Source organism: Parus major, chromosome 6 (assembly GCF_001522545.3).
Source record: "Parus major isolate Abel chromosome 6, Parus_major1.1, whole genome shotgun sequence".
Lineage (NCBI taxonomy): Eukaryota > Metazoa > Chordata > Aves > Passeriformes > Paridae > Parus > Parus major.
In genome coordinates, this window is record NC_031775.1 from 18,252,469 (window position 1) to 18,279,190 (window position 26,722).

The following is a 26,722-nucleotide window of genomic DNA, read 5'->3' on the forward strand; positions in this document are numbered from 1 at the left end:
CTATTTTGGCTCAGCTAATTGTTCCCTGTTCCCTCCCCAGTTCCTAATGCCAAGTTGGAACAGTAGTGAGAGTCCTGCCCTGGTCTTTTCTTAACCAGATTGTGTCCACTTACCCAGCTGAGGAAGGAGATCTCTTTTATGCAATTAAGAGGCTTCCCCATTAACATACTGGTGTGCCTTTCAAAGATCAGTCAGCATGTAAAAGTCCTGAACACTTGGAGAAATGACCTGCTCTGCATCTGGTACAGAGAAAGCATGGCTGGTGCTGTCCTGATCCAAAATAACTGCCCTTCATCCCTCCTGGCAGCATTGCAAAGGCCACTGAAAGGCAATGCACCGGTCCTTATGCTTCAATTGCCATGTGTGAAGTTAAACCAATAATAAGCACATAAATATCTGCAGAACGACCAATGTTCTCCGCAGTCAAGTTGGAAAATGGAATTTCAGGTGACAATCTCTAATTTAATTTACATTACAGAGGGATTCTTCAGAACCTGAAGTATTACTGTAAATGTCAGCTCAATTTGTTAAAATAAGGTTTTTAAAATAGAACTTTTACTCCTTTGCATTGTCCATTTGGTCAATTCTTTCCTTCATAATAACTAAGGAAAACTGAATGTCAAACCATCAGCAAGTGAAAGCAACATTTTTACCACTATATCTTGGAATCTTAACTCAGTCACACATTGATGAAAATGTGCTAGAAAAAGCAGTGCCACTAAGTGCACAAGTAAACATGAGATGAAATAGCGACTATTGTATTGACAATGTAATACAATACAGGTCATTACTTGAGTATTACAATAGTTAATTAATCTTCACTTCTGAAAAATCTTAGTTCCTAGACTTCTCCCAAGTGACCTATTGTGCACTGAACCTCTTGCAAAGAAGGCATGCACTACATAATGCATTATTTTCTTAGGTAAAGTGGTGGGATATGCAGTATCTTTCCTCCCAAGGAGCTTCAAATGTGCTTTGAATATAACAGAAATGTTAATAAGAAGCATAAAATTTTCCTGTAATGACATGCTTTTACTTAAAAGCAGCAGTGAAAGGTCCAGTGCAAGGTCTCATATTATCATCTTAACATTATCTAGGCATACTTTGTTCCCCCCAGGTTTAAAATCTTAAGGAAAACTGAAGACAGCAGGAGACAGCACTGGGTTATTCAAGCCATTTTGACAGAGTTCCTAGTGATTGAAAAGCAGATCAGAAAGTATAAAAAAACTAGACAGAATTCTCAATCAGGAGAGTAAGTTAACAGGTCTGTTCTGTCTCTTCACATGATTATAACATGATTCATTTAAAAGCTTTGTCCAAGGAAACTGAATAGAGGAAAAGAATCAGAAAGCTTTAACAAACCCTTGTAATATTTCCATCAATGCCAAACAAAATTGAATACATTTGCTATGTTAAGACAGAAGCTCCCTGCACATCATGATTTAGAATTACTTGCTTGGATCAGTGTGATGCTAACTGCTAAAGTCACAAATCTGCAGATTGTGACTGTCAGAATATATCAGAATGCTGGAAGAAAGTGAGGCTGTGACACTGCTGGGTTTTTTAGCTCACCTTTTGCTTTCGCACTAGCCCCTCTTAAAATCCATTCAGAGATTACCACAAATAGTTTGCAAATCATTTCAAGCCCTGATGGGAAGGTACCTTTTAACATTTTCACTGCCACAGTGGTATAGCCAGCCCTTCCCTTGAGTCGGAACGCTGTCGCCTTGACAACCTTCCCAAATTCTCCTTCTCCAAGAGTCTTGCCTAGGACGAGGTTCTTCCGAGGGAATTCCCACTTTGGATCTTCCTGCAGGAGAGAAAAGAAACCCTGTAAGATGAAGCAAGGAAAGGAGTGGCCATTCCTCAGGAATAGGTGCACTTCTGTGTACAGTGTTTGGTTGCTCTTTTTATCAGCGTCAGTAGATATAGAGGTATTTTCCCTTACCTGAAAACAACTCCTTCAAAACAGGCTGTACATGTAATCTATGGATAATGGATTATATTTATAGGTCTGGGAAACTGAGTACAAATTAAAAACGAACTGATATAGTATAAATACCTGCTTTTAGAATAACTACGAATATGTGACTTTCATGGAGAAGTAAATCTGTTTTATTCACAGAGTAAGGCCTTCTCTTAAGGACTGATCAGAGACAGAAATCATCCTCTTATAAAATTACTGCTAATAAGCCTTAAGGTTGCAAAATGATGACAGATGTACAAACCAGTCAAGAAACTAAAGCAAGCAGAGCACAAGGTCTGTTAAGACCCCACTACCTAACACTCAGATAGATTTGATGTTGCCATATGAAGTGGCCATGTTCCTCTACCACACTGGTTCATGAAAACACCTCATCTGGCAGGAATCCTGTGCAGTGTGTGATTCAAAGCAGGAAAAAACAGAGTAAAGGTATGACAGCATTACTGGACAGAAGTCCTTCAATGTAGGTAAAACTCCCACACCAACTGAGATGTACAATCTGTATATCAGAAATCAGGAAGATATCTCAGGAGGGATTTTTTTGTAATGTTTTAAACTTAGCCTTGTTGTAGTACTTTGGCACATCATAGAGAGTACAAACCTGCTGACTGTTACTACTTAACTGGACAACACTAAAAGTAAAACCACATTAGTAAAATGCAGCTACATTAGTAAAAATAATCATCTTAAATTAGGCCTAAAATGTTACAATACACTAAAGCATAACAAAAAAAGGAAGACCATATATAAGCCTCACAGAGCAAATTAAAATGTTTATCCAATTACTCTTGAAGTATCCAGAACTGTTATTTGAAGGTAATGGGTGTTTCCATGAATGGCGTTCCTGTAACATCATCTGCATAAACAAACGAGGCTGACATCACAACACAGCACACAAAATGGCATCAGGCTTACAGGGATTTTGAAGGTGTCTACGGACACCTGGTTCTCCATGGAATCCAGGGAAGGCCGGCGGACATTGCTGGAGGAATAGCTGATGGGGTAGGACTGTGCCGGGCGCCGGAACGTCATTTCCGCGGAGGCGATGGGCGGCTTCGGGGAATTCTTGTGGTAACGGTGGATGCAATAGTAAGAAACCAGCATGGAGATGACGAAGCACAGCACCACTGCTGCTGTGATCACCGTCTTGCACACATCATCACACAGTTGCTCTGTGGAACAAGAAGAACTTTCAGAGTTGCTCTGCAGACCATCTTAGAACTTTCCTTGTGGTCTCTTACTTCTGCATAATAATTCAGTTTTAAAGATGCAAACTATTTCATGCTATGTTTATTATTAACCAAAATAAAAACAATTTAAAATATCCATTATCTGTTTCAAACAGCCGCACAAAGCTTTTCTGTTTAAACAAAGGGCAAGGAAAAAAGTAATGTACTCCTCCTCCTAAAATCATGGGTGATGGTTATCTCTGATACTATGAAGCTGAAAATAATCAGGAATTATCAGGAAGCTGGAATTACTTGAAAGTAATAGAAATCATTATTCTAATTCTCCTAGCTGCCTTTGCACGTATCAGGTAAGTCTCTCTGAAGTGCAAATGCTGCTGGAAATCAAAGGATGACCGACTTGTAGCAGTGATGAATAAAAAAGAATCCTTAGCCAAGGCTATAAACAACCCGCTCTGGAAATTTTCAGGCTCCATAGTGGATGTCAAGGTTCCTCACTAGTTTTGCATTAGCAGTCTCTGACCAAAGCTATGTCTTCTTAATATGGCCACAAGTGTAGACGGTTCTATATGCAAACATGATATACACAGAGAAAAAGATTACAATGCAACAGCAGACAGACTTACCTTTGATATCATCTTTCTCACAATAACAGTTCTGTCTTGGGAAGCAGTAACAAATCCCATGTCCCGACTTAATTCCAAGATTTCCGGTGCCCTTCCCATGGCCACCAATAATGTTTCCACCTAATCAAATACAGACAACAGGATAAGATTCTTACATGTAGGTGAAGGGAGAAGAAAAAGGCTCCATTTTCCATGGGTTTACCCCAGTATGAATCTGAAATCTGACCGGCAAGCACAGGGCAGAGAAAATGACAGGGACTCCTGAGGAAGATAAAAGACTCTAAATTCTGAAATTTCTGAGATCCTGAAATGGGGGGGACCTTGCACTGTTTAAACATTAGTCTCACTAGCAATTATTGAGTTCTGTTCCTGCTTCTGATGCCAATTTCCCCTCACCTTGGAAAAGTCAAGTACTGTTCTAGGTATCATTTGTTCCACTATCAAATGGAGAAAATAACATTTAACCCCTCTCCAAAATGCCACAGGACAGTCTAGTCAAAGCACTAAGAGTAAATGCCAAGTGCAAGTGATAAAAGAAAATGAATCTCACTATCTAAAAATGCACTATTTAATTTTAGAAAAAGAGCAGAAGCTTGAACTCTTGATTGTAAGTAGTTCTTCATTCAGAGTTACAGCAACTGCATTTCCAGGCAAACATTTTTTTTCTGTACATGTTATAAAAATGACAGTTAGTAGTGACATTTTTATCTCTAAACTGCCTTAATCGCAAACAGCATTTTACAGGCAGCTCAGGTGGTTAATTTTGGAAGAGACTCTGCTGAGTCACTGCCCTCTGAGCTGACACTTAAAAGCATTGGTGTTCCCAAAAATTCCTCATTATCCTCCCTGCCTCTCCCCAGCCAACTTCCTCCATCATGAAGAGGTGATGAAATAAAGTTTCCATTTGCCATAGAAAATCGTAATTATTTACATCTGCCTATGTTTGAAGACCTGGAAGAATTGGGAAGCAGGGAATGAGTCCTACCTAACCTCATTCTTGAGCAGCTGCTTACTACATGGAAGCCCCTTGCTCAGAATACAATTAGGTTGCCTCTGTTTGATAGGCACAGCCACAGAACCAGCTGTGTGTGCTGGTTAGTCAGCTTAGTGCCCTTGAATGTAATATTCATAGTGTTACTGTGAGAAAGCAATTTTGGGACTCAAGGACACAGCCATCTTAATGACAAATGAATTACAAAAATAAGTATTTCCACAACTGTCTGTACTTAAAGAATATCCTTGATCTTAACACATCTTGGCCTATTTATTAAGATAGATATTTATTAAATGTCTCCTGCCAGTAAAAGCTGATAAAATGGTACTCCTGCAGCTCTGAGCTCCCAGAACACACTCATTTTTTTGCCTGCAAGTATACTGCTTTTGGGCACCAGCCCAGGTTCTCAATTGTGTCAAGTCATATACACAATTATTCAACTCAGGTGTTAAAAGGACGTGCATAACATCGTGAAAACGTGTCTTACTCGCCTGCTTGTTATCCAGTCAGACAGTATTTCTTTCAGGCTTCTGTTGAGCAAAACATTTGATGTTGCATATGTTGTACATATTTTAGCATTGCAGCCCCTGGCACAAATATTTCCACTTTCAAAATGACAAATTATTGCAATTATTACCAATAAAGAATTCTTTTCAGATGATAAGAGAGGTTACTTGCATTTCCTTCAAGCATTTCTACCACTTAAGGGATTGTTTTTATGCACTCTGATGAAATAATTATCCTTCTGATAACACTAACTTACAATACACAATCCATTCTTGCATGTAAGGAATACAAAGAAGCCTCTTTAGTAATTAAGTTTATAGAAGAACATTAAGTCCCAGCCTGTTAGAAAATGCTAGTTCCTCTAAGACTCCATTTTAAAATCTAAACTTGGGAGTATATGATGTCAGAGTCAGAAGAAGAATTCAAGAAATATGTACATCTTTACTCCTGAATTAGACTGTCAGATAAAAAAGCCACTTAAAAATTATCATCTCACAGAAGATGGAAATTGCTCAAGACAATTACACTGTTTCTTCTACCCTATATGTCTTCAGGATGATTTGTGAACTTGCAGGTATTCCAGATATATGAATGTGATGTAGAGGAGTGTAGAAATATATGCTCAAGTAAAAAGAACCAACAGAAACGCATTTCAGTTCTTCCCTCATAAATTCTGCTCATGTGAGTCTCTGCCTGTATTTTCAGATAGTTAAGGCATTGGATCATTCTGACAGCCACCTGTCAAAAAGGGCAGGTACACCTCCCCAGCTGATCTTTTGTAAACAGATTTATTTTAAATGGAAATAGGCATGGCTCCTATCATACTGTACTTGATTTAGGAAGTGGGGCATTAACGTGCCTAGAAGCTATACCTCTTCAGAGAGTACCTCCACTGAAAAACACCACCTGTGAATGAACAGGGAGCAGAATGGGAATTACTGAGAAAATCTTATCCTTCCATCAGTCAGCCAATGGGTGTCACCTGCCTGACGCAAAAAAGGTCAAGATTAATCCCCATAACCTTAACTCTCTTTCTTGTATGATTCAAATGCAAGTGTGACAATGCAGAGATGTTGAGCTTGTACAAGTATCTGCACTTGGGAAAGCGACATTTGAGAAGCGACCAGAGGTGAAACAGAAAAGCCCATCCTAGAACATTCCCTACTTGTGCAGTCTTGGGGGCACACAGCCGGGTCTCTGCCCTCCACCACATCACAGATGCCATCCGGACAAGTCTTGATGCTGGGGGTGCACGTGGAATAGTTTGTGGTGATCCCTGTTAACAGAGAAACAGCTGGACTAATACCACGAGGAAGGAAAGTTAACATCTTCTCAGAGCACACTAACACTCCAAAGCACAGGTTATAGTGCCCTTTAAAATGACCATCCATTACTACAAACACCTGCTAAAGTAACAGGCAAGACAACAGAAAAAGGCAACTGGAAGAAACACTTTTTTGCTATCTTTCCTGCTTTTGACAGCCCTCTGGTCATGTCACTTGCAGTTACTGTGAATACTGTTTGAAAAGGAGCTGGCTGACCACTTTGAGACTGAAGAGCAGCTTTTACAACTGAGCATTTCTCTACACAATTTCACCCACTTGAATACGAGGGTTACAAGTGGCTGTAGAGAATGTATGACACTTACACAGTTTGAAGGGATCAAGCACCGACACAGAATCGTTGCTCCGGAAGAGTCGAGTGCTTTCACCCATCACATCTGTGCTACAGACCACAGCTAGAAACACTGCTTTGTGCTCCTGTCTGCTGGGTGCACCTGCTCAGCACCTGCTCCACTCACACTGCTGCAAGCTCAGTTCACTACCTGCTGGTTTATGTATCATGTTCAGCATCACCAGGGACAAGATGAAGAATGGCCCTTCAACTTCATGTGCATACTTCATATGGGTATTATTCTTTTTAGCCCCAGCTTCTGCGTAGTTTACCATATCATGTTTTCCAGCCAGAACAAATCAGTTTGTATCTATGGAAGTCAAATGCACAATTACAGCTAAACAGAAGTTTGACCTCACACAACATAAATGTACCTTTCCCACTCCCCTGTCTCCACTGGCATCTTCCTGTTAGCACTCCCAGGCCACCACACTCTTCACATTCAGCACGGTGCTTACTTATAGCACAGGAGTCGGGGCAGTCCTCCTCTTTCCTTAAAACTGTTGGGAAAAATGCAGGACAGAGAAAATGAACACACAATCAGGTCAGCTCAAACCAGGAAAACTCTGGTTTTAGGGATAGATAGGAACAAAACAAAGATGAAGAAATCAGTGAAAGACTGAAAACTGACTGACTCAATTATCAGTATACTTAGAGAACAATTGAAGAAAAGCCCAGATGTTCCTTTTCTATGAAACAAAAGATAAACACCAAGATCGTGAAGGCATGGTTATGTCTGTTTCTCAGCACATTGTCACTGCCTGGAGCTATAGATATGTGCAAACATACCAGTAACAGAAGAATGGTAGAGCACAAATTCTTACAGCTTCATATAGAACATTTAATTAGGGGAAAATACTTAGTTCTTGGGCTACCACAGTAGTAACCCAAAGAGTACCAGCTAGAAATGTGTGTTTTCAGACAGCATGAGGCTTGTACAAAACAAAAAGTCTACTGCATGCTTTTGTTTTTTTTTCTTCAACCCACTTGCTCTTGGCATAGGAATTCTGATCTGATAAAATGTAACAAGGGTGTTTTCTCAGGTACAATTGTACAGTTTTGCATAAAATGCAATATAGTTTGCAGAGAAATGTTTCCAGAGAAATGTTTACAGGATATTTCTAACTTCCTTCCCCATAAGGGTGGGTCATCACACTGCCCTTAAGAACTTAAATTCAGTGTGATTGCTACATGAATACCAAGAAAGCTATTAAAAAATTGTAGAGAGAACGGAGGAGAAAAATCAGTGAACAAACATACTTAGACCATATAGCTCTTTCTTACAGACAGACATACACACACATATACCTATAGACACTTTTGCTTCTTCCACAGGAATATGTGAAATACAAAATAAAGATCACACACACACTAAAGATTCTTCTAAATCAAAGGTCATCATGAACATTATGAATTGAATGTACTATCCCACCTTTCTGTGCATTAGTTCTTCAAACAAATAGCTACTACAGGAAGGTTCAAATCAAAACTCAAAATCTAAACTCTGTGATCCGTATCTCGTAGCTCAGACCCATTTTCACTGTTAATGCCATCATTTTACAGATCACCCTGCTAATGTAACACCTCATACTGGTAACACTTGTTAATAATAAATAAATAGTTCTGACTGGGGTACTTACGAGTCCCTTCCAGGACAAGAGTGAGGAGGGTTTTGGTGTGTTTCCTGCTCTGCTTGTCTGTAGCTTGAACAGTGTACTGTATTTCCTTGCACTCAGGTCTGCGCAGCACAGAGGAATCGTTCACATAAAGGCTCCCATATTTGTCCTCTCGGCCTTGCAGAATGCTGACAGGATAGCAGCTCGTGTTGGGGGACAGCAGCTTGTAGGTGATGTTTACACCACGGAATTTCATGCAGTTCTCAATGCAGATCTTTCCTATCTAGGCTCAAACACCAACAAAGAAATCACAGACAGGAACAAAACTCTACACAAAAAATATTTCGTGCTTGCCAAAAATATCTGAAATAAAATGGAGCATATTTTACCTTGCAAAATACAGTATTTATTTGGGGTTTACGGATTATTTTATTTTCCTACAAATGCAGTATGTAAATGCTTTAAATGTGATTAATCCTCAGTAAAAATGAGATGCAAAGCATTACTGTTGTCTTCAGAGTAGCAGTGGAAACAAAAAAAGCCTTGACAGACTCAGTGGTATTTAGTGTCTATAGCTGATGGTCAGCAGTGCTCAGTGAGAACAAGAACCTGTGATTTGGGAAATTCTGAGCTCAATCTCTGCTCTGTCCCAGGCTGACCACTGAAAAAAACTTTCGTCATCTTTCAGAAATCAAAGAGCTCAGCATGAACAAAGCTGAGACTCTCTTCTAATAACATAGAAATTTCTATTACATAATTTTTTACAGTATTAGTCAAAAAGTTTCTGGCCAGGAGAGCTCTCAGAAAGCCTTAAAAGGAATAAGAACCTCATTGTTTCCCATCCGCAATTTTAAAACATTTTAATCTAAAAAAGGAAAGTACATTGGTTTGCCGTATTTGAACTTCTGTGGGCCAGAGTATCTAGGCTAGAACACTCCTCAGTCAACAACACACCATCGAAGAAGAAAAGGAATGTAAAGCCCCATCTCCTGTCCAGCTCCTACAGGAACTGATCCAAAGCTCACTTTGGTTTTTCCATTTACAAGAGTGGGATTTCAATCAGGCCCAGAGGCATTGGCTTTCTTTGCAGAGAAAACCACAATGTGAAGGGTGGGGTGTTATTGAAAGGAACTTGGTGATGGATTATTTTCAAATGCTGCAGTTAAGAAATGTTTTCAAGAAACACCATTGCTGGTGAAAGCATATCTGTACATCTTGGTTTCAAGCATTCTTACTAAAGAATGTTATACAAAAAGTAAGTTTTTGTGTACTAAGACCTCTTCCTGTGAACCTGGACTATTTAAAGTCAGAGAGGAAGCCTTTGCAGTTCTAGAAGCATACTTTGTTATAGAATAATCCCACTTCATCTAACTTATTTCCATTCCCATTACTGATGGCTCATTTGGCACTATTCCTGTTGGGATTTTAGGAGGCAGGATAACACAGAAAGACTATTAAAGCCATCAGAAGCAAGGCCATTTCTTCCTGGCTGTCTCCTCTCCACGACTTGCTGGGACTGGCAAGGAAGAAGAAGACAAGATTTCCACTGTTCATAAACTCTGTCTAGACACAAGGTCTAGACATGTCCCTTCCAGAACACGTCACCACAGCTTTGGTGCCACAATGCAACTGGCAGCGCTCTGCAGCTGCTCAGATGGTGCTCCTTCCAGGCAGGAGGAGAACACAGGGATGATCCATGGCATTTTTACTACTTTAACTACATTAAAATGCCCCTTCTGCCTACTCTGTTGTAACTGGTCTTTCTAGGCACCTTTTTGATTGCAGCAATTTCCTTCAATGGGGTTGGAGAAGACTCTGCAAATTCAGGGTCCCTGAAGAGCAGATTATCCTTAGAATAGCATATTGGCCAGTTTTGATTTCTCTGTGTAATTTGAGAAGAAGCTATAAAGGCCTCCCTCAAGAAATTTCTATGAGAAAGACACTCTTTTTTTGCCCGATTCTTCTAAGGAAAGCCCAACCTTGTAACTTTGGTCTGCTCCACAAGTTCTGGAGCCAGCTCAGCTCTCAGGTGCAGAAGAGCACAACTCCAGGGGAGAAGGGGAAAAACACTTACTTCCCTCTTCTCGTGAGGGTAAAGGGCAGTCAGGTTTAACATCACCTTACAGGGGAGTAACTTACAAATTTGCAAGATCCTCAATAGTTAACACAGAAATACCATTATTAGAAATAAGAACAGAAAAATCCATCTTTCAAGCTCCAATGTTTAATAAAGTCTGGATAATGATACTGTTCCTCTTCACTGAATTCCAGGGACATTTGGACATATAACCTCTCTAAAAATCTCAGCCAATGTTATTCATCATTTGTCTCAGTAAATGTCAATAGAGCTTTAAGTCCTTTGATAAGTTAAATGCCAGTGGGCAAGCCTGCACCGTCAGGCCGTGCTTCTGTTATTCAATTCATTTAGCTGCTCAAATAGACAAATGGCATCAGCCCAGCAGTTAATAATTTCTTCATGCTCCTGTGTTTTCCTTAGGGCAAGAGACAGTTCAGCCTCATATTGATTTGGCCCAGTACTTTCCCTGAATACTCTGGCACATCAAGGCTAATTATGCAGCCAACTTTAATAATGTGAAGTGCTGGGGACTAAGCTGCTTATACTGACTTGTGCTCCAAGTAAATTCAAACACAGTTTCAGAAGTAAGTGGATGACACTTTAACTAACTGAGAACACCATCTCCAGAGCCAGGATGAGTTTTGCATTTCACTGCTCAAGAATCCGAACAAAATCTCTTTGTGAATTTGTGTTTAGGCAGCACAATGAAAAAGATCTCTTCCCAGAGACTTGGAATTCTTGCCAGGAACAGTTTTCCCTGCTACTACTGCCACCCAGTGAAACTGCACAATGAGGGGGAAATGCCACTGTTTTCAAAGATCCTAAAATTCCTTTTTGGATGTTTGACTCTTATGACAATATTCAACACCTGTAGCTTTAAAAGTCAACTGTCTCTTTTTGGTTTTCCACCCTGAAATTAAAAAAGGAACACATACCCTCAGATTTTAAAACTAAAATGTTCAAGCAATCTAGGGTATGCACAGATAACCATGGTTGTCCAAATTTAATCTGGAACTCACGCATTCATAATAATATTGTATGCATACACCTATATATAAAAACATGCACACAGAAAAAAGCCCAACCAATTAGTTGATCTAAACTCATACATACCTAACAGGTAAGTATCCACATTTGTTTCTAGCAGAGTCATGTTGTGACACAGATACAAGAGTTCTCGATGCAAGGATTAGACTATGGGTATCTTACATACCTGTGCTATTATTTCTTTTAGGGGAAACCCAGGTTTCACCCTATCCCCAGGCAACAGCTGAGGGTGAAGCTTTCACAGTCTGGTGCAACAAAAGCCTCAAACCTAACATCAAAAACAACTTGATCTGCACAAAAAGAAAGCACTATCCTCTGAAGTTTCTAAGAGACTGCAAACTGAAAAATTGCAGCCACAAGGCATCATGAAATGTCATAAAGGAGTAGCTTTTGTAGTGAGGCTGCTGTGCAAGCACACTTGGTACCTTTCTCTTATTTAGGATATTCAGTGCAGACTATGGACAAAATGTCCCTTGTCAGTTCAGTAGAATTTTTACTGCTCATGTACAGCCTGTTCAGTACTCTGAAGAGCTATCAAGCTGCAGAGCAGTTCATCAGATTAGATATAAGAACATGCAATATATCTAACTTTCATTTCTCTTTCTTTGTAAAATTAGCCAGAGGCTTAAAGATTAATAAAACTTAATTCTTTAAAATTCTTCTAATGAACTGGTTTTCTCTGTAGTTGGGATGATCGAATTTTCATCTCAGTCCTCCTCTCTGTTACATTACAAGATATGCTTTCCAGAAGTTCTCCCAAAAGGGTTCATCACTGATGTTTTTAATATCCACTTTCATAATATTAATTATATTGAACTAGTTCCTTATTAATGTACATGTTCCATAGGAATTACATTGTAATTTTCACCTGATTAATGTCAACCTATTAGAAAGCGTCTCTGGAAAGCATTATTAATGGCAATGGTGGTGATTAAGCTAAAACAAGGGTTAAATTAGGAAACACATTAATTACTAGCTAGCCATTACCTAAAGAAAAGCCATTAATATACTGAGACTCCAACAGCTGGACAAATCACTTTTTTTTGCCCTTGACATTGTTGCAGTTATTCATGCCTAAGCCACTCACAGTTGCAAGTCCTCCTGCCCACAACACATTATTTCCCTTCATTAGTACTTCCATGTGTGGTACCTCCTCTGCTATTACGTGGTAGAAGAGGTAGTGTCCAGCCTACCTGCTACCTCCTACATCCAGCAACAATCACACTGATAACACATTTTTCAGTGATTCTGCTTAAAATCATTAAAACCAAGGAGCAATGTAACACATCTGGCCCCAGCAATCCAGCTGTTAACTCCATCAGAAAGAGGATGCATAATTAACATGGCTCTTACTTGTGCGAAGCGTTCAGCATTTCTGTTCACTGTGAACTGGTAAGTTATGTTTGAAAACTGGATGCTGACAGGGAGGATGGAGACATTGAAATGAAGCATCACTGATCTTTCTGGGCCCTGAAATTCTGTGTCGTTCACCAAAACATCCAGCTGGAAGGAACGATGCTCTGTGACTGAAATGCTTTTATTCAGTACCAGTTCTGCAAAGGAAAGGATTAGTCTCTTAGCAACCCACATTATCTGCAAATGTATCTTTTAATACCACAAACCCAACAAAAACAGATATACCAAATTTAATTACACACATCCAAGTTTCCTAACAGGAAATAGGAGGCAAGTTAAATATGAAATATGTTCTTACAGAGTTATGCTCTCTGTCATTCAACATGTCTGGGAGGCCTTCTTCCCTTCTGCCTACCAAGCTGAGAATCCTACAATCCAAACCTGTTTCTTATCAGTTTATACATCATCATCCCACACACTCCCCATCACAGAGATACACAAGCTCCATTTTCTCAGTACATATTTAAAACTCTGTGTTTTCTTTACTTGAAATTTCTCAGGTTTCTTTGGCTCAATACTTACAAAATGCTCAGAAAAATTCAAGAGCTTATTGGTCAACTACTAACAAGCAACTTCTCCTTTATTTGAAGAAAGAGTCCTTACTGTACTCATGCCGAGTTCCCCTCACTTGGCTGCCATTTGGGTTGAAGTGGATTTCATCAAAGATGTGCTCTACACGAAATGTTTCACTTATCCAGGGATCATCAGTAATGATGGTTCCTGTGTATTTCTTTCTGCTGCTTTCAAGGGGGTAGATAGGTGTGGTGTCTGCATCGTACACGGTCAGCGTGGAAAGAACAGTGCCCTGGTAGGAAACAATAAATGGCACTGCTGAAGGACCTGAAGTTTTCCTCTTCTGATAAATGTTTTGGAGACTAAAATCCTGGTCAAACAAGACCTTACAACTTTCACTGAAACCCAGGCAAATGTATTCATAGGTGTCTTGACAAGACTTATTTCAGTCAGGAGATGGCAGCAAACTCCCAAAATCAGTCTTTTCCCTTCCAGACACAAATATGATCAAAACGTACTTTGAAGGGAAAATTGACTACCAAGAGATCTTGCTGTTAGGAAGCAGAAGTTCTCTCATGAAACACACATCATTTTATGCTCCCCAAAAGAGTCCTCTCTATACCATTGAAAGGTCAGAAAGGGTCACTGCTGCCATGGAAGAGCCAAAGAGCCCGCAGGTGTACTTCTCTACTGAAGCAACAAGGGGTGTATGTGTAGGGGCACCAAAGACACCCAGGGATTCAGATCTCTTGAAAAATCAGCTTGGCATGGTAAGGGAAAAATGGGAGGACACCCCATTAAAACAATATTAAAACAATATCCTGGAGCTCAACATTAATAGCCTGTAAATTCCACAGATCCAATGGTTTGTCTGTAAACGTCAACCACTGCTTCTACAGCATCCTAATGAATCTTCTGAACATAGTCGTGATGCATTACACAGATTTGCATGTATGGGACAGATACACACACATTTGCTCTAACAACATAATTTTAAATCCCCTGGAGGAAGCAACCCTGTAACAAACAGAACACAGCTCAGTATGGAGGGATCCAGAGTGATCCTGACCAGAGACTCAGCACTTGTCCATCCTGATCCTTGAAACTGCTCAAATTCCTTCACACTCTTCAATTACTAACCCAAACTCCTCTTTCTTTGGGATCTGAGCAAGACATAACTTGGGGCAGAGGAATCCTACAAACAGCATTCTACAATCACAGATCTGCAGAGCACGGTATGGTGATGGGCTTGTTGCCAAGACCAGGCAGAATATGATGCTTCCCAGGAGTCCTGCCTCCCACTGCTGTGCTCATACTTCAGGGACTAGGTAAAGGAGAACATTACCAACATTACCTCTTTCCTGTTGAACTCCACGACAGCATCTGCAGTATCAGTGCCATTGGGAAGGAAGGGAGGAGAGTCATCTTCATCTAACACGTTCACCAGGAAAGGCACCTCAACCTGCATTTCCCTGAACCCCTCTCTGACGGTGCACTTGGCAATGAGCTCGTATCTCTCCCTCTCCTCCCGATCCAGGCTCCGCGTCACCCGAACGCTGGTGGTGTTCTCGTTGTACCGAAAGGGAACACCTTCAGCTGCAAAATAGCCACAACATACACAGGCACAATCACTTCCCAGTACAGGGCTCTGATGGCTTTAATACTCTTCTGAAGTTCAGTAAATCCATTTGGACATCATGACTGCACAATAAATGATAGACTCAGAAGTGAAACAGAAGGAATTTGTGGGGTTATATTAGGGTAGGGAGAAAGCATGGAATATATGGGAAGATTCTACAGTTTAGAAGCAGCAGATTTAAAGCTCAGTATATTCCCAGTCTACTTTTAGCAGATATAAAATTCTAAAACTAGTCTTTTTCTTTAAGGAAGGGGATAGTCCTCCTTCCCATTTCCCCTGTTTATCTCAATTGCAAAATCTTCAGGTTCAGTTTAGGTTTGCACAGGAACTTCCTTTATAGAATCAAATCTGGAGGATCTACTACAAAAGACATCTTCTAACAGTGCATCTGTTTGAATCTATTGCTAGCATATGAACAGCTCAGATCCAGTTTTACCTGCAAGCAATTTGTAGGAAATGCTGAGATTCTGACACAGATGATGAACTGAGGGTAACTGGAGCTGATGAAATGTACCAGGTGGTTTATTCTCCTTGATGTGAAAGGAGAGATCCATTTCTGTGAAGCAAAGCTGCCTTGCTGTCAGGGAACTGCAAGCTGGTGCCGTAGCATTGATCAAAGAGAGAAAAACCGTGGTGCGTGTAGCGGAATCACATTCCCTCTCTTGGAAAGGGTGGGATGAAAGGAAGACATACAGCATCACCTTGGATAACGGCATCCAATTTCCTACAGCTTCAGGGGAAAGAATCACCATAAGAAATATTTTACAGAAGACAAGCCAACATTTACTTTCCTTATATTCTTCCCTAGTCCATTATTCCATAAATGATCATTTAATCCTACTATGTGGCAAAGCAACTCTTCAATATGCCAGATGCTGGTGGGAAGACTTTAAACCTTAAGAATCCAAATAAGCCTATAATTGTAAGGCTTGGCACAAATTTTGTATTATAGAGCCTCAAAACCAGTATCAGCATTCTGTCTGTAAGACAGTGACATAAAAACACATCACTGGCAGTAATCAGCTCTTTGACAGGACTGGTTTTTGAAGAGACTAGAGCAGAGCGGGGTGGGAACAGGAAAAATAATGCATGAGATGGTGACAGATACTCAGGACAAACCCATATCAGGACTAACACTTTAGTCACAGCATTCCAACACTATGGATCAAACTGTCTAGGCTCAGAGAACAGATTGCTTCATCATTTTGAAATATAAAGAGGTGGACAAAAGATAAAATAGAAGTTAAAATCAACCAGTGGCATGTACTAGTATTTCCTTAAGCCTTGTTTTGATTCCCTTGGCTTGACTACAGACAGCACAGTAATATCTCTGTAATAGATCTAACTCACTTGAAAAGAAGTTCTAGGCCACTTTGATCTGAATGAACAAAACAAGGCTCTCGAGTGTTAAGTAGCTATTCCTCCTTTGTTCAGCACAAATATTTGATATACACGAATGCCAAGTACCAAAAATGGATGAAATATCAAACATTCAGCACTTCAAAAATAAAGCATTAAGTGTCTGAAGTTGAAAATTTCAACATCAAGGCACCTAAGTCTGAAGGTAGTGTTGATATATGGATCTTACAAACTGAAGACAGTTACTACAGACTCTCTTCAACAGTAAAATTTCTGCAACTGATCACAGTGGTATGCCATTAACTCCTCATCCATTTCCTCCTCCACCATCTAATGATACCTAATTTCCTCATAGATCAAAATCACCAAAACCAATTTACTGCTAGAGCATAAAAGAAGAAAAAAAAACCTGAGATAATGAATTTTTCTAGTTCAACAGTAAACTTCTCTAACAAAGCCAAATCTCAGGAGAGGGAGAGAGGTATGATTAACCATTTCTTCCAAGAGCTCTTTGGTGTTACATGCAAATGTAATTTACCAGAATTCAAGGACCATTCACGTAAGAATTTGAACCACTCTCACAGCATTTGTCTGGGAATCCCTAACACAATGGAACTGGTCTCACTTGCATCAGTAGATGAACAAACCGCAAATCTCAGTGTAAAGCTGTAACCTGTACAGCTGTGAAATGCATAAAAAGTATTTCCAGTAATGCAATTGTCCCACCCAACTGGAGTTCCCAGTGTGAGCAACAGGATCTGTCCCAGGTCAGCTTTGGCATACTACTGTGGGTTTCATTTGGTCTGGTTCCTCATTTTAAAAGGGCAATGTGTTTTTCCCAAATTTGATGTTCATCTTCCAATGGAGAAATCTCATTGTCTGAACAGATACCTCAAGAAGAAAAGCTGGTCATCTCATACTTACACAGCATGTTAAAATCCTCTCTATCCAGGCTTTTGCTGAGGTAGAGAAGTCCTGTTTTTTCTCTAATTTGGAACCAATTATTTTCATGCGATCTTGCTCGAGAAATTATGAGATTCTGGCACAGATGAAAGTGAGCTGATTCCTCACGTGAATCCTTCAAGGCATGGATGTGCAGGAGCGGCATTCCTGCTGGTGCATCAATGTAGACATTCTCCAGGTACTCCTTCCTGGGGAAGTAGAGACCCAAGGCCACTGCAAAGGAAGGCACATGAGAGAAGATATAGGCCCAGTTAAATTATTTTTGCCCTGGTGTTCCTTAACAGATGTGTTTCCAAAGAAACAAAGGTTTCATTTTCTAAGAAGTAAAGATGCATTACAAAAAGAGGTGGAAAAAGGCAGATCTTCATCTGGTGTAAATAAATACAGCTTTACTTCACTGAAGCCAAGGACACAACCACCAAAAATATGGCCTATAATTTCTATTTGATTACAAAATTATCTGCTTTTTGAAAGCAAAATTGCTTTGCTGTAGACAAGGCCCAGTTTAAGATAAACACTTAAGGAAGCTCTGCTTGCCAAAATTTACTTAAGTTCCTAGCTGGTGCTCTCATTTGTAATTCCATCACCTCACAGACGATATTCAAAGAAGGAAAAAAAAAAACCTTTGATGAAATCACACACTTCAAAAGCCTTTAAACATGGTCTCTGTTGAGAGAAAACACAAAAATTTATCTATGGCTTGCACACTTTCCCTCAGGTTGTAAAATAAAACCCCTCTTATAGAGCCTTTTTGGCTCCCCCTTTTCTAAACAGGCCAGCATGATACTTTTGTTACAGAAAATGGGAGCTGTTAAAAAATATTGAAAGTGTTTTAAGTACTTTAAATATGACAGACGGGAATGCTGAGAGGTGAGTGAGAAGGTAAACACGCATTTCTTTTTTAGTACAATGACTGTGACTGACCCAATCATTTCCCACCCTGGTACTGAAGGCATTTACGTTCAGTAGGGCTCAACTGCCCCTTGGTGCCTGTTTCTTCAGCTGATCTCACCTCACCAGCTCACTGTGCAATGGCCTTTCTACCTGTTTGCAGTGCTTCCTTTCCAATTTCACATCCCACATGTGATCACAGTGGAACACTTGATTTGCAAGGAGGGAACAAAGTGAGGCTCGGTGTGCTCACAAAGACTGAAATACTGGAACTGTCACTCTTGGACTTTACGTGCACTGGCAGCCAGTACTTGCTCTGATCCAACAGACTACTTGAATACTGCACAATTATGCATTATTTAATCCAACTGATAAGGAGTCAGGCATATAAAAAGCTCACACATCTGCTGAACAAATGTAAACAATAACAATTTCCATATGTTACTAACACAAAGCTCTCTCAGCTTAAATCAAGCCAGATACAACTGGAAATGATGGTAACACAGCAGTAAAATTAGGGATATAATGTCAAAACATCTTCAAAATAGCATCAGGCTATAGCACATATTTATGTATTAGTATTGGATCCATACACTCTTCTACTGAATGGAGTGCACCGCAAACAAACTGTAAACAAGAGACCTCTAATTTCATTTAGAAATACCACAGAAACCATTGTACCTTGCAGTGATTCATGACATCATCTGTATCCCTGGATGCAATTACATCCATCAGATTTTTCAGAGGCCCATTATTTTTTTTCTACATATACTTTGCAATATATGAATAAAGTGGTAAAGTAATATGGTAGGCAAATTTGTTCCAAAAGACTTAATTCAAAAAGAAGCCAACCAGAGTCTTTTTGAGAGTTTTATAAAAGCATTAACTCTTGACATTCTCTGTCCAGAAAAAAAATACTACTTTTGATTCTGGCGCTATCACCCTCTCTCATTTGTAAGATTCCTGAATATTTGCATTAAATTTCAAATTTTTTTTTAAGTTACTCCATCTTTTTTGAACAGGAAAACCTGGGGAATATGTGCTGCTAGAGCCCCTAACAAATGGGTTCAGTAAAAGAGGAATAAGGTGATATCCAAATACAAAGCCCAGTGCCAGTAAAAGTAAATAGACTCCCTTGAGGTATTTTGTGTAAAAAACTGATTTTAAAACAATGAAAATTTCTTCACAAAAAATGCAACACTCAAAATTCACTACTCAAGATTAAAAAACTGCTTTCAACTCACAAATGCATACAAATGAGGCTTACACAACAGTAGCTGTTATCTCCTTATTTCCAAGACTGTGGTGAACAGTCCTGGGTGCTCAGATCATACAATACAAGAATCAGCACCACTGCAGAGATACGAAATCACCTCCAGCAGGAGCATATACTGAGTATATATAAACAATATCAATGTGTAACACTGTTGGAAAGGGAGAAAAATGGAATATTTTGAGTTGCAATTATTTGCTTCCTTATCTTAAACAAGTGTGCTAATCTTTATAGTCTTTGCTCTACAAATGAGGGCTCACACTGCACACAGGTGCAGTCATGTTTAACCAAGCACATAAATAATTATGACAGGCATGGCCACTTAAATGGCAGAGTCAGCATCCTGACTGCTCTGCATTGAAAGAAAAGGTTAATATCAATGCTGCAGACTCTGAAGTTCTTTGGCACCACTTCACAGGAGGAGTCTTCTCCATTGTCAGAAACAAAGGGAAAAAATCCTGTAATGTAAAAAATCTGATTTCTCTGTAAATAACAGAAATTCTAAACAATGCTTTGTATTTTGAAGAGAGGAGGATTCCTTAAAGAAATAATTTAGAATTTACACCCTAAGTAGCTGGAAATATATTTCACAATTTCACAAGTTTCAAAGCCATGTCAAGAAATTAGAAAAAGCCGCTGTAAGAGCTTTTTCTACTCAATTCAAACCTAAAACTGAATAAACTAAATTCTGTCCATCAATAGTGTTTGTTTTTAGCACGGAGCAGACTTCCATATTAAGGACAATACCCAAGGATAGTTTGAAATGACACCAGTGAACATGTCAAATATTCATATTTTATTTAGAAAACAAGTATTTGAAGTGAAGAGACTTTACAACACTGCAAAATAAATAAATATATGTGTGTGTATATATATGTATATATATATATATATATCTGTATTTGATTTAGCCATGTAGCAATATTCACCCAATGTTTTGAAATTACTGGGATTCTGTATAGTGATTTGTGTCACTGACTCAAGCACAGAAAAAGATGAGAGATATGCCACTGACTGCCCAGGTCACAACCACACTCTGCATATAAATCACTGGGGACTAATTTTAAAGGAGACCTTTGAAGTAGAAATGTAGCACCCACTTCTCAGAGCTGTGTTCATTCCTTTAAGCCCCAGTGAGTTAAAACCAAATTCAATAAACTTGCCATCTGGCAAGTATGCTGCAAGAGGAAGAGGTTCTAATCCTGGCCACAGTTCCTTGTGTCCTGAAAAAAAAACTCCATTTCCAAGGACTTGTGCAAGCTTCCTATGGAAGCCAGATGGAGTTTTTAATGAATCTGCCATTTAAATAAAGAGGAATTGAGATGGTTACATTCAAATCTGATGGTTCAAGTGCTTTTGCTTAGGAATTAAAAACAGAAAAATTTCGCGTTAGAAGCTTGAAATGCACCACAGGAAGGTTGTGCTCTGTAACATCTCAGAATCACAGAACCATTAAAATATTCTGGCATCTCTGAACATTTCTTCAGAGGACGCTTCAGCTCTCCATGCTAGAATCAGCACAGGAAACACAGCAACCTCTGATGGATGAGCAGTATTATGGGATAACAGCGTATCAGTAACACACAGAAGAGAAAAGTGATCACGTTTAAGCGGATGTAATGCTACTAACTAATAGCTCCTACAGGAAATAGATACAGTTATGACAGCAGTTTTCCAGTTCAGGGAGAGAAAGCAGGTAAAATGAGAGTAGAGAAATGAGATTATATGTACTTTGATGCCTTTGTGATTGCCTTTTGAAATAAGGCAATTTTTCATGTGGCTTTTTTCAGTCGTGAATGATTAGGTAAATAATGTCTTTTTTGATACAAATTGATTTTTTCTGTACACAATTTGCTGTACAAAACTTTAGATGTTTTTAGTGATTTTTATGTTTGCCTCTATCATCTTGAGCAGCATTTGGAGATGGCTCTTGATGAAAACTGTTGAAGTAACTACAGCAGTATTATATTCCTAATATCAACCTCAATGACAGAAAATACAGTTTAACTTTTTAGTCACAAAATGAAGGAGCAGGAATTTTTTTTATTAGATATAGAGGAAAACTTGACTGTAAGGCGTTTTTCCCAAACAATGTCTGTAACCATCTTTCAAAGCTCAACCACAAACCTGAAGTAGCAGATGTCTTATGGAATTCATAGTCAAAATTCAAAGTTTGAATGACCACTGCTTGGCTGAAGTTACACTATGCATTTGAGCAAAAGGTTCACTCTTGATTTAAAAAATTCAAACAGCTGAAATATAACATTACTCACTAAAGTTATTCTGGGTTTCATTACGGAAATTGAAAACTGTCTCTCAAGCCTGAGTGTCTGTTACCTTCAAACTTCTTTTTACTAGTTCCAGTTCTGTGATTCTGGGATGTTTTGTCCAGTAAATGAAAATCTTCACAGATCTCAAGGTGGATGAATGTGCTGGATGAACTTGCATTTAAAAACACTAGGACCAGTTTGGTTTCTTTTAATACGAATAAAGGAAAAGAAAGAAATCAGCAAAATGGAAATGATGGCTGTTCTTCATTCAGCAGGTAGTCTACACCTAAATAATCCACATCTAACAAAATTTACTCAGAGCTTCTCAGCATTTTGGAGGACAACAAATTTAGAACAGAACAGCCCAATGCAATCAAAATCTTTAATCCAGAACTAACATGCATCTCCAAGAAAAGGGAGACACTTTTAATGCAATGATAGCCCTGTCAATGTAACATACAGAATTTAATGATATAACAGATGAACATGGGAGCCTGTTGCTAATAATCCTCCATTTGTTGCACAGCATCAGATTTCAGGAGGCAATTATCTGTCAAGGTTAGTTTTGTGTTTCTGAAACAATTTTCTTTACTTCTGACAAGTAGCCATTATGTTCCATTACTAGTATTAATACATCTAACGTTCGATTCATCAGAGAACAAGACCAGTAATATACTTTTATATTTTAAATTAAAGGACTTGCCCAGTTAATTCCCTTCTAGTCACTACACAATTAGGAAATAAACTTGCCCTCGTAAACCAAAAATCTGTAATTTAGGAAAAACACTGTCACTTGACAGAAAGGTAGTATGGAACAGCAGAGCTAGAAACACCACTCTGGATTCAATCCTCAGCTAAGCAGGTGGTCAGGCACGAGCCAGCCTGTGCCAGCTGGGGACATGGCACAGGTGGCACGGGGACCCTGAGCTGCCTTAAATGCCTGCTCAGCCAGGCAGCAGGGTGAGCCAGGCTTCAGCCACCACGCAGGACAGGCTGCTTCTGGCACAAGCACAAGCCATAAAACTTCTCCTGGCTTTATACAAAGAAGTTCAGTCAAATTCTGCCACCAGCTCGCTGATTGAGGCTGCAGCGTTCCTGCCTGGCTGTAACTCCTGATGGGTTTGAGAGTCACTTTGCTTTTGTGGCAAAGGGAACAAGTGGCTTTCTCCTAATGGACTAGCAAGCCATTAACACAGCTCAGCAGCATGACATTATTTACTGTTAGATGTGCCATTTTTAAGCTGATCACTACAGAAATTGTAACAGATGTGGTATGAACCCATGAACATAAAAAAACTATTGAAGTGAAAATGAAATTTTTGCCTTTTTTTCACAAAGCTTCCCCCCTGGAGCCTAGGTTAGAGTAGACTGGGGAAAGATCACTGTAGGGATTCATACCAAAATTTTCTTGCAGCGGCTGTAGTCAAACTTAGGGAGCTGGATAATTGCTAAATGTCACCTGTTGTGTACATTTACATGTAGCACAATTGCTGGAGAACAACAGAATACATTTCAGTACCAGCAGCCTCAGTGAAATACATGTGCTTTACAGAACATGATACCTCCAGGGAGAAGAGGTCCTTACGAAGTGATGGTAAGCAGAAACAGTCCTTAACTGGAATATGCTCCAGACCTGTTAAACTGCTCTGCTTTAATTTAATTGCCTCTCTTGCGACTTTCCTCATCAGATTCCCACGCTCATATTGAAAATAACCCTAAATTTTAGACTGAAAATATAGAAATTATGTAGAAAGAAATTTTGTATCAGATATTATATTAAATATAGTATTAGATAACATATAATTATATAAGATAAAATATATTATTAGATATAGTAGTAAATATTCTGCTGGTCAGCAAAATGAGAAATATTTTCTGCTATAGGAAAGAAAGACAGACATGGTAAAGCAGAAAGATGGATCTGACAAAAAGAAAGCTTAGTTCCTATATCAGGCATATTGAACACAAATATAAAAAACGTCCAGATCAAAGGCAGACCCTAAATTTATCAAAAAGAAATTAATTTTGATTTGTGAGAACTACCAAGATTTTAGTTTTCTATCTCAATTCAAGACTGGAAAACCTGCGCAGCTCAGGATCTACCAGGGAACAGGACAGCGCCTCTGCTAAAGTTTCACTTGTGAGTTCAGACTGAGGTCAAACCTGTCCCTACACTTTCCCTCCAGAGCCTGTACCTCTAAGTAAGTTTGAGAAGATTCCTCTTCAAGTGCCACAAAGGCTAGAAGCTTCCTTCCTCTTGCATTCTTATGATCTATTGTTTGTTTGGGGGATTTTTTATTACTTTAGAAAAAGGAAAAATTTTTGATGCTTCCTTGTTCAAAATACCAATGTTAATAGAACTTAAAATATCCCTTGTAGAAATTAATAAGCATGGAAAGCTTCTGTGAGAGATTGCTGGGGTTTCTGAAAATTCTTTGGATCCTGATTCTGCCACTTCTCCTTATTTGTGTGATTAAATAATTCTTCTTTAAAGTATGGCTTAATTGTTTGAGAATAATTTGATGCAATTTTGCTCTCTAGGAGTACAGAGCTGAAATAAAACAAAGAAACCCTCTATTGTATTGCAGCCCAAACTATATTAATAAATACTTAACAGAATTTATTTACTCTGTGTATGATCTCATGTGCCTTCTAGAATGGGTTTATTATGTGTACAAAAAGATTGCAATAAAGAGAAGCTAGAGAAGACTGGTGATGTGTTTCACTGTTCTGTGATAAAACTGACACACTATTTGTATCAAAATCATAAATCCTCAATTAACAATGTAGTGACATACAAATGCCCTAAATCCTTGTTATACTTTAATTAGCTTTTACATATATTTACCCTAACAGTGCTGAGCTCACACAGAAAGTAAACATTATAGTAGCAATTTGGAGAACAAAGTACTGACAACCAAATATATTTGTTTCATAAAAACATAAAAATAAATCACAGGACACTTATCTGCAGAAATTGTTCAGCATACTTGATAAGATTAAAAAATCCTTAAAGGCAAAGACAAATAAGTTTAAATTAATTATCTTAGTTAAAAGGATATTGGCATCACAATGCATTTCCTACATTATGATACAGATCTAGATCACTGTGCTGATTCCTTAATAAATACAGAGTACTACATTTTCACAATCCCAAGTCATGAAAATGAATGGAAACCAATTAACTGTTGATTTATGACAAAGATTTGTATATGCACAAACTCCTGCATTCCATTACTACTTAGGCTCAAATTTCCCCATTTCTCTTCCTCCAGCTGCACTTGATTCTGCATCACCAAAAGGAACACAAGTCTTCCTGTCAATTATAAATAGATGAAGCCAGACATAAGGGATCACTTTCTGACAGCTCAGTGCAGTTCACAAACACCTCCATCCATTTCCTCTGCCTAAGCCAACTTCAGAGAGAAAACACACTCAGGTGAAATAAGTACCAATATTTCTCACAAATAGTTTCTTTCCTCCTCAGCATCACAGCGCTGCAACAATTAACAGAACCTTGACCAAATGTAACGGTACCAATCTGGGATAATTGCACAACGTTTAATTGTTCTTGATCAACACCAGTGACCCTGCACCTAGGTCGTGGCAAGAGGAGTCTGATTTTTCAGAGAAAAGTTGCATGCAATACCTTCTTGTTTTCGAGGGACTGGATGACTTTACAGCATCTGGATCGAATTTTTACTTTGGATTCTCCACCTATTTTCTATATTTAGTGCAGATGTGTAAAAATTAGCCTGCTAGACCTCATGTAGTAATACAGGAAACAGCCCATCCTGAATTGTGCTCTATCTGTATGTAGTATCTCTAGCTTCCCTTGTTTTCTCCAATTCCTCCAGCTCATGAAAGAGAGAGACAGAGCAGTATAATTACTGCCTTACAGCAGCATCAGGCAATCAATGAAAACTTTTGCTGCTGGTGGTTGAAAAGTTGCCAGAAAAATGGTAATGACATGAACATCCACCCCTCACAGCAAAGTGCTCTGTTATTAAGAGCTGCTATTCTCTTTCCAAACACTCAAGGGAGCTATGAGCCTGCAGTTCAATTTTTCAGTCCAGGAAGTGAAATCTCACTGCAATTGTGAGCTTATTTGTTTATTGATTTATTTAAAGTTTTGTCTTGAATTAAAAGAGAATTTTGGTTTAATCACTATATTTTAGGTTAAGATGACTATATTTTAGGTGCTCTATGAAATCAAATGCAGAACATAAGCTCTTATGCTATTGTTGTTTTTATATTTTATTATCACATTCTAATGCATATACATGTAAGAACTAAAATACTGTTAAGGCACACCTTCACTTGACTCCAATTCCTTAAGACACTCTGGCAGAAAATACATTTTTTTAAGTGCTCTTCTAAGACAGACTGCTTCTAACATAGTTTCATAAAAATCTATATTGCACCTGCCATCATAAAAAAAAAAAAAGAAAAAAGAAAAAAGAAGAAGAAGCCCCACTACCCCAAACTGTGAACATCCCTGCTTAATAAAACAGAACTTCTCCTTTGGGGACTTTCAGTCATTACCGCACACTAACTACTCATTATGCTGTTGTCTTAAAGCATAAATGTTGTCAGCAGAAGGGCAGAATTGTATTGACAAGGCTTGGAAAGGGGCCGACAGACCACTAATGATATGTGCTGGGCACTGCTGCCTGTTCTAGACAG

The 26,722-nt window shown here is 38.9% G+C and overlaps 1 protein-coding gene across 2 annotated transcripts in view; it reads right to left on the minus strand.

The window, feature by feature from the left end:
* RET (ret proto-oncogene) overlaps positions 1-26,722 on the minus strand; it is an 81,814-nt gene that overhangs the window by 22,375 nt on the left and 32,717 nt on the right. For both annotated transcript variants that reach the window (XM_033515689.1, XM_033515688.1), the window contains exons 2-12: positions 17,564-17,815; positions 15,717-16,010; positions 14,996-15,237; positions 13,732-13,933; positions 13,066-13,265; positions 8,613-8,871; positions 7,347-7,472; positions 6,464-6,574; positions 3,798-3,917; positions 2,900-3,156; positions 1,663-1,810 (exon numbers count right to left, since the gene is read on the minus strand). In XM_033515689.1, the coding sequence (XP_033371580.1) occupies positions 1,663-1,810; positions 2,900-3,156; positions 3,798-3,917; positions 6,464-6,574; positions 7,347-7,472; positions 8,613-8,871; positions 13,066-13,265; positions 13,732-13,933; positions 14,996-15,237; positions 15,717-16,010; positions 17,564-17,815 (2,211 nt within the window). The remainder of the gene's footprint in view (positions 1-1,662; positions 1,811-2,899; positions 3,157-3,797; positions 3,918-6,463; positions 6,575-7,346; positions 7,473-8,612; positions 8,872-13,065; positions 13,266-13,731; positions 13,934-14,995; positions 15,238-15,716; positions 16,011-17,563; positions 17,816-26,722) is intronic.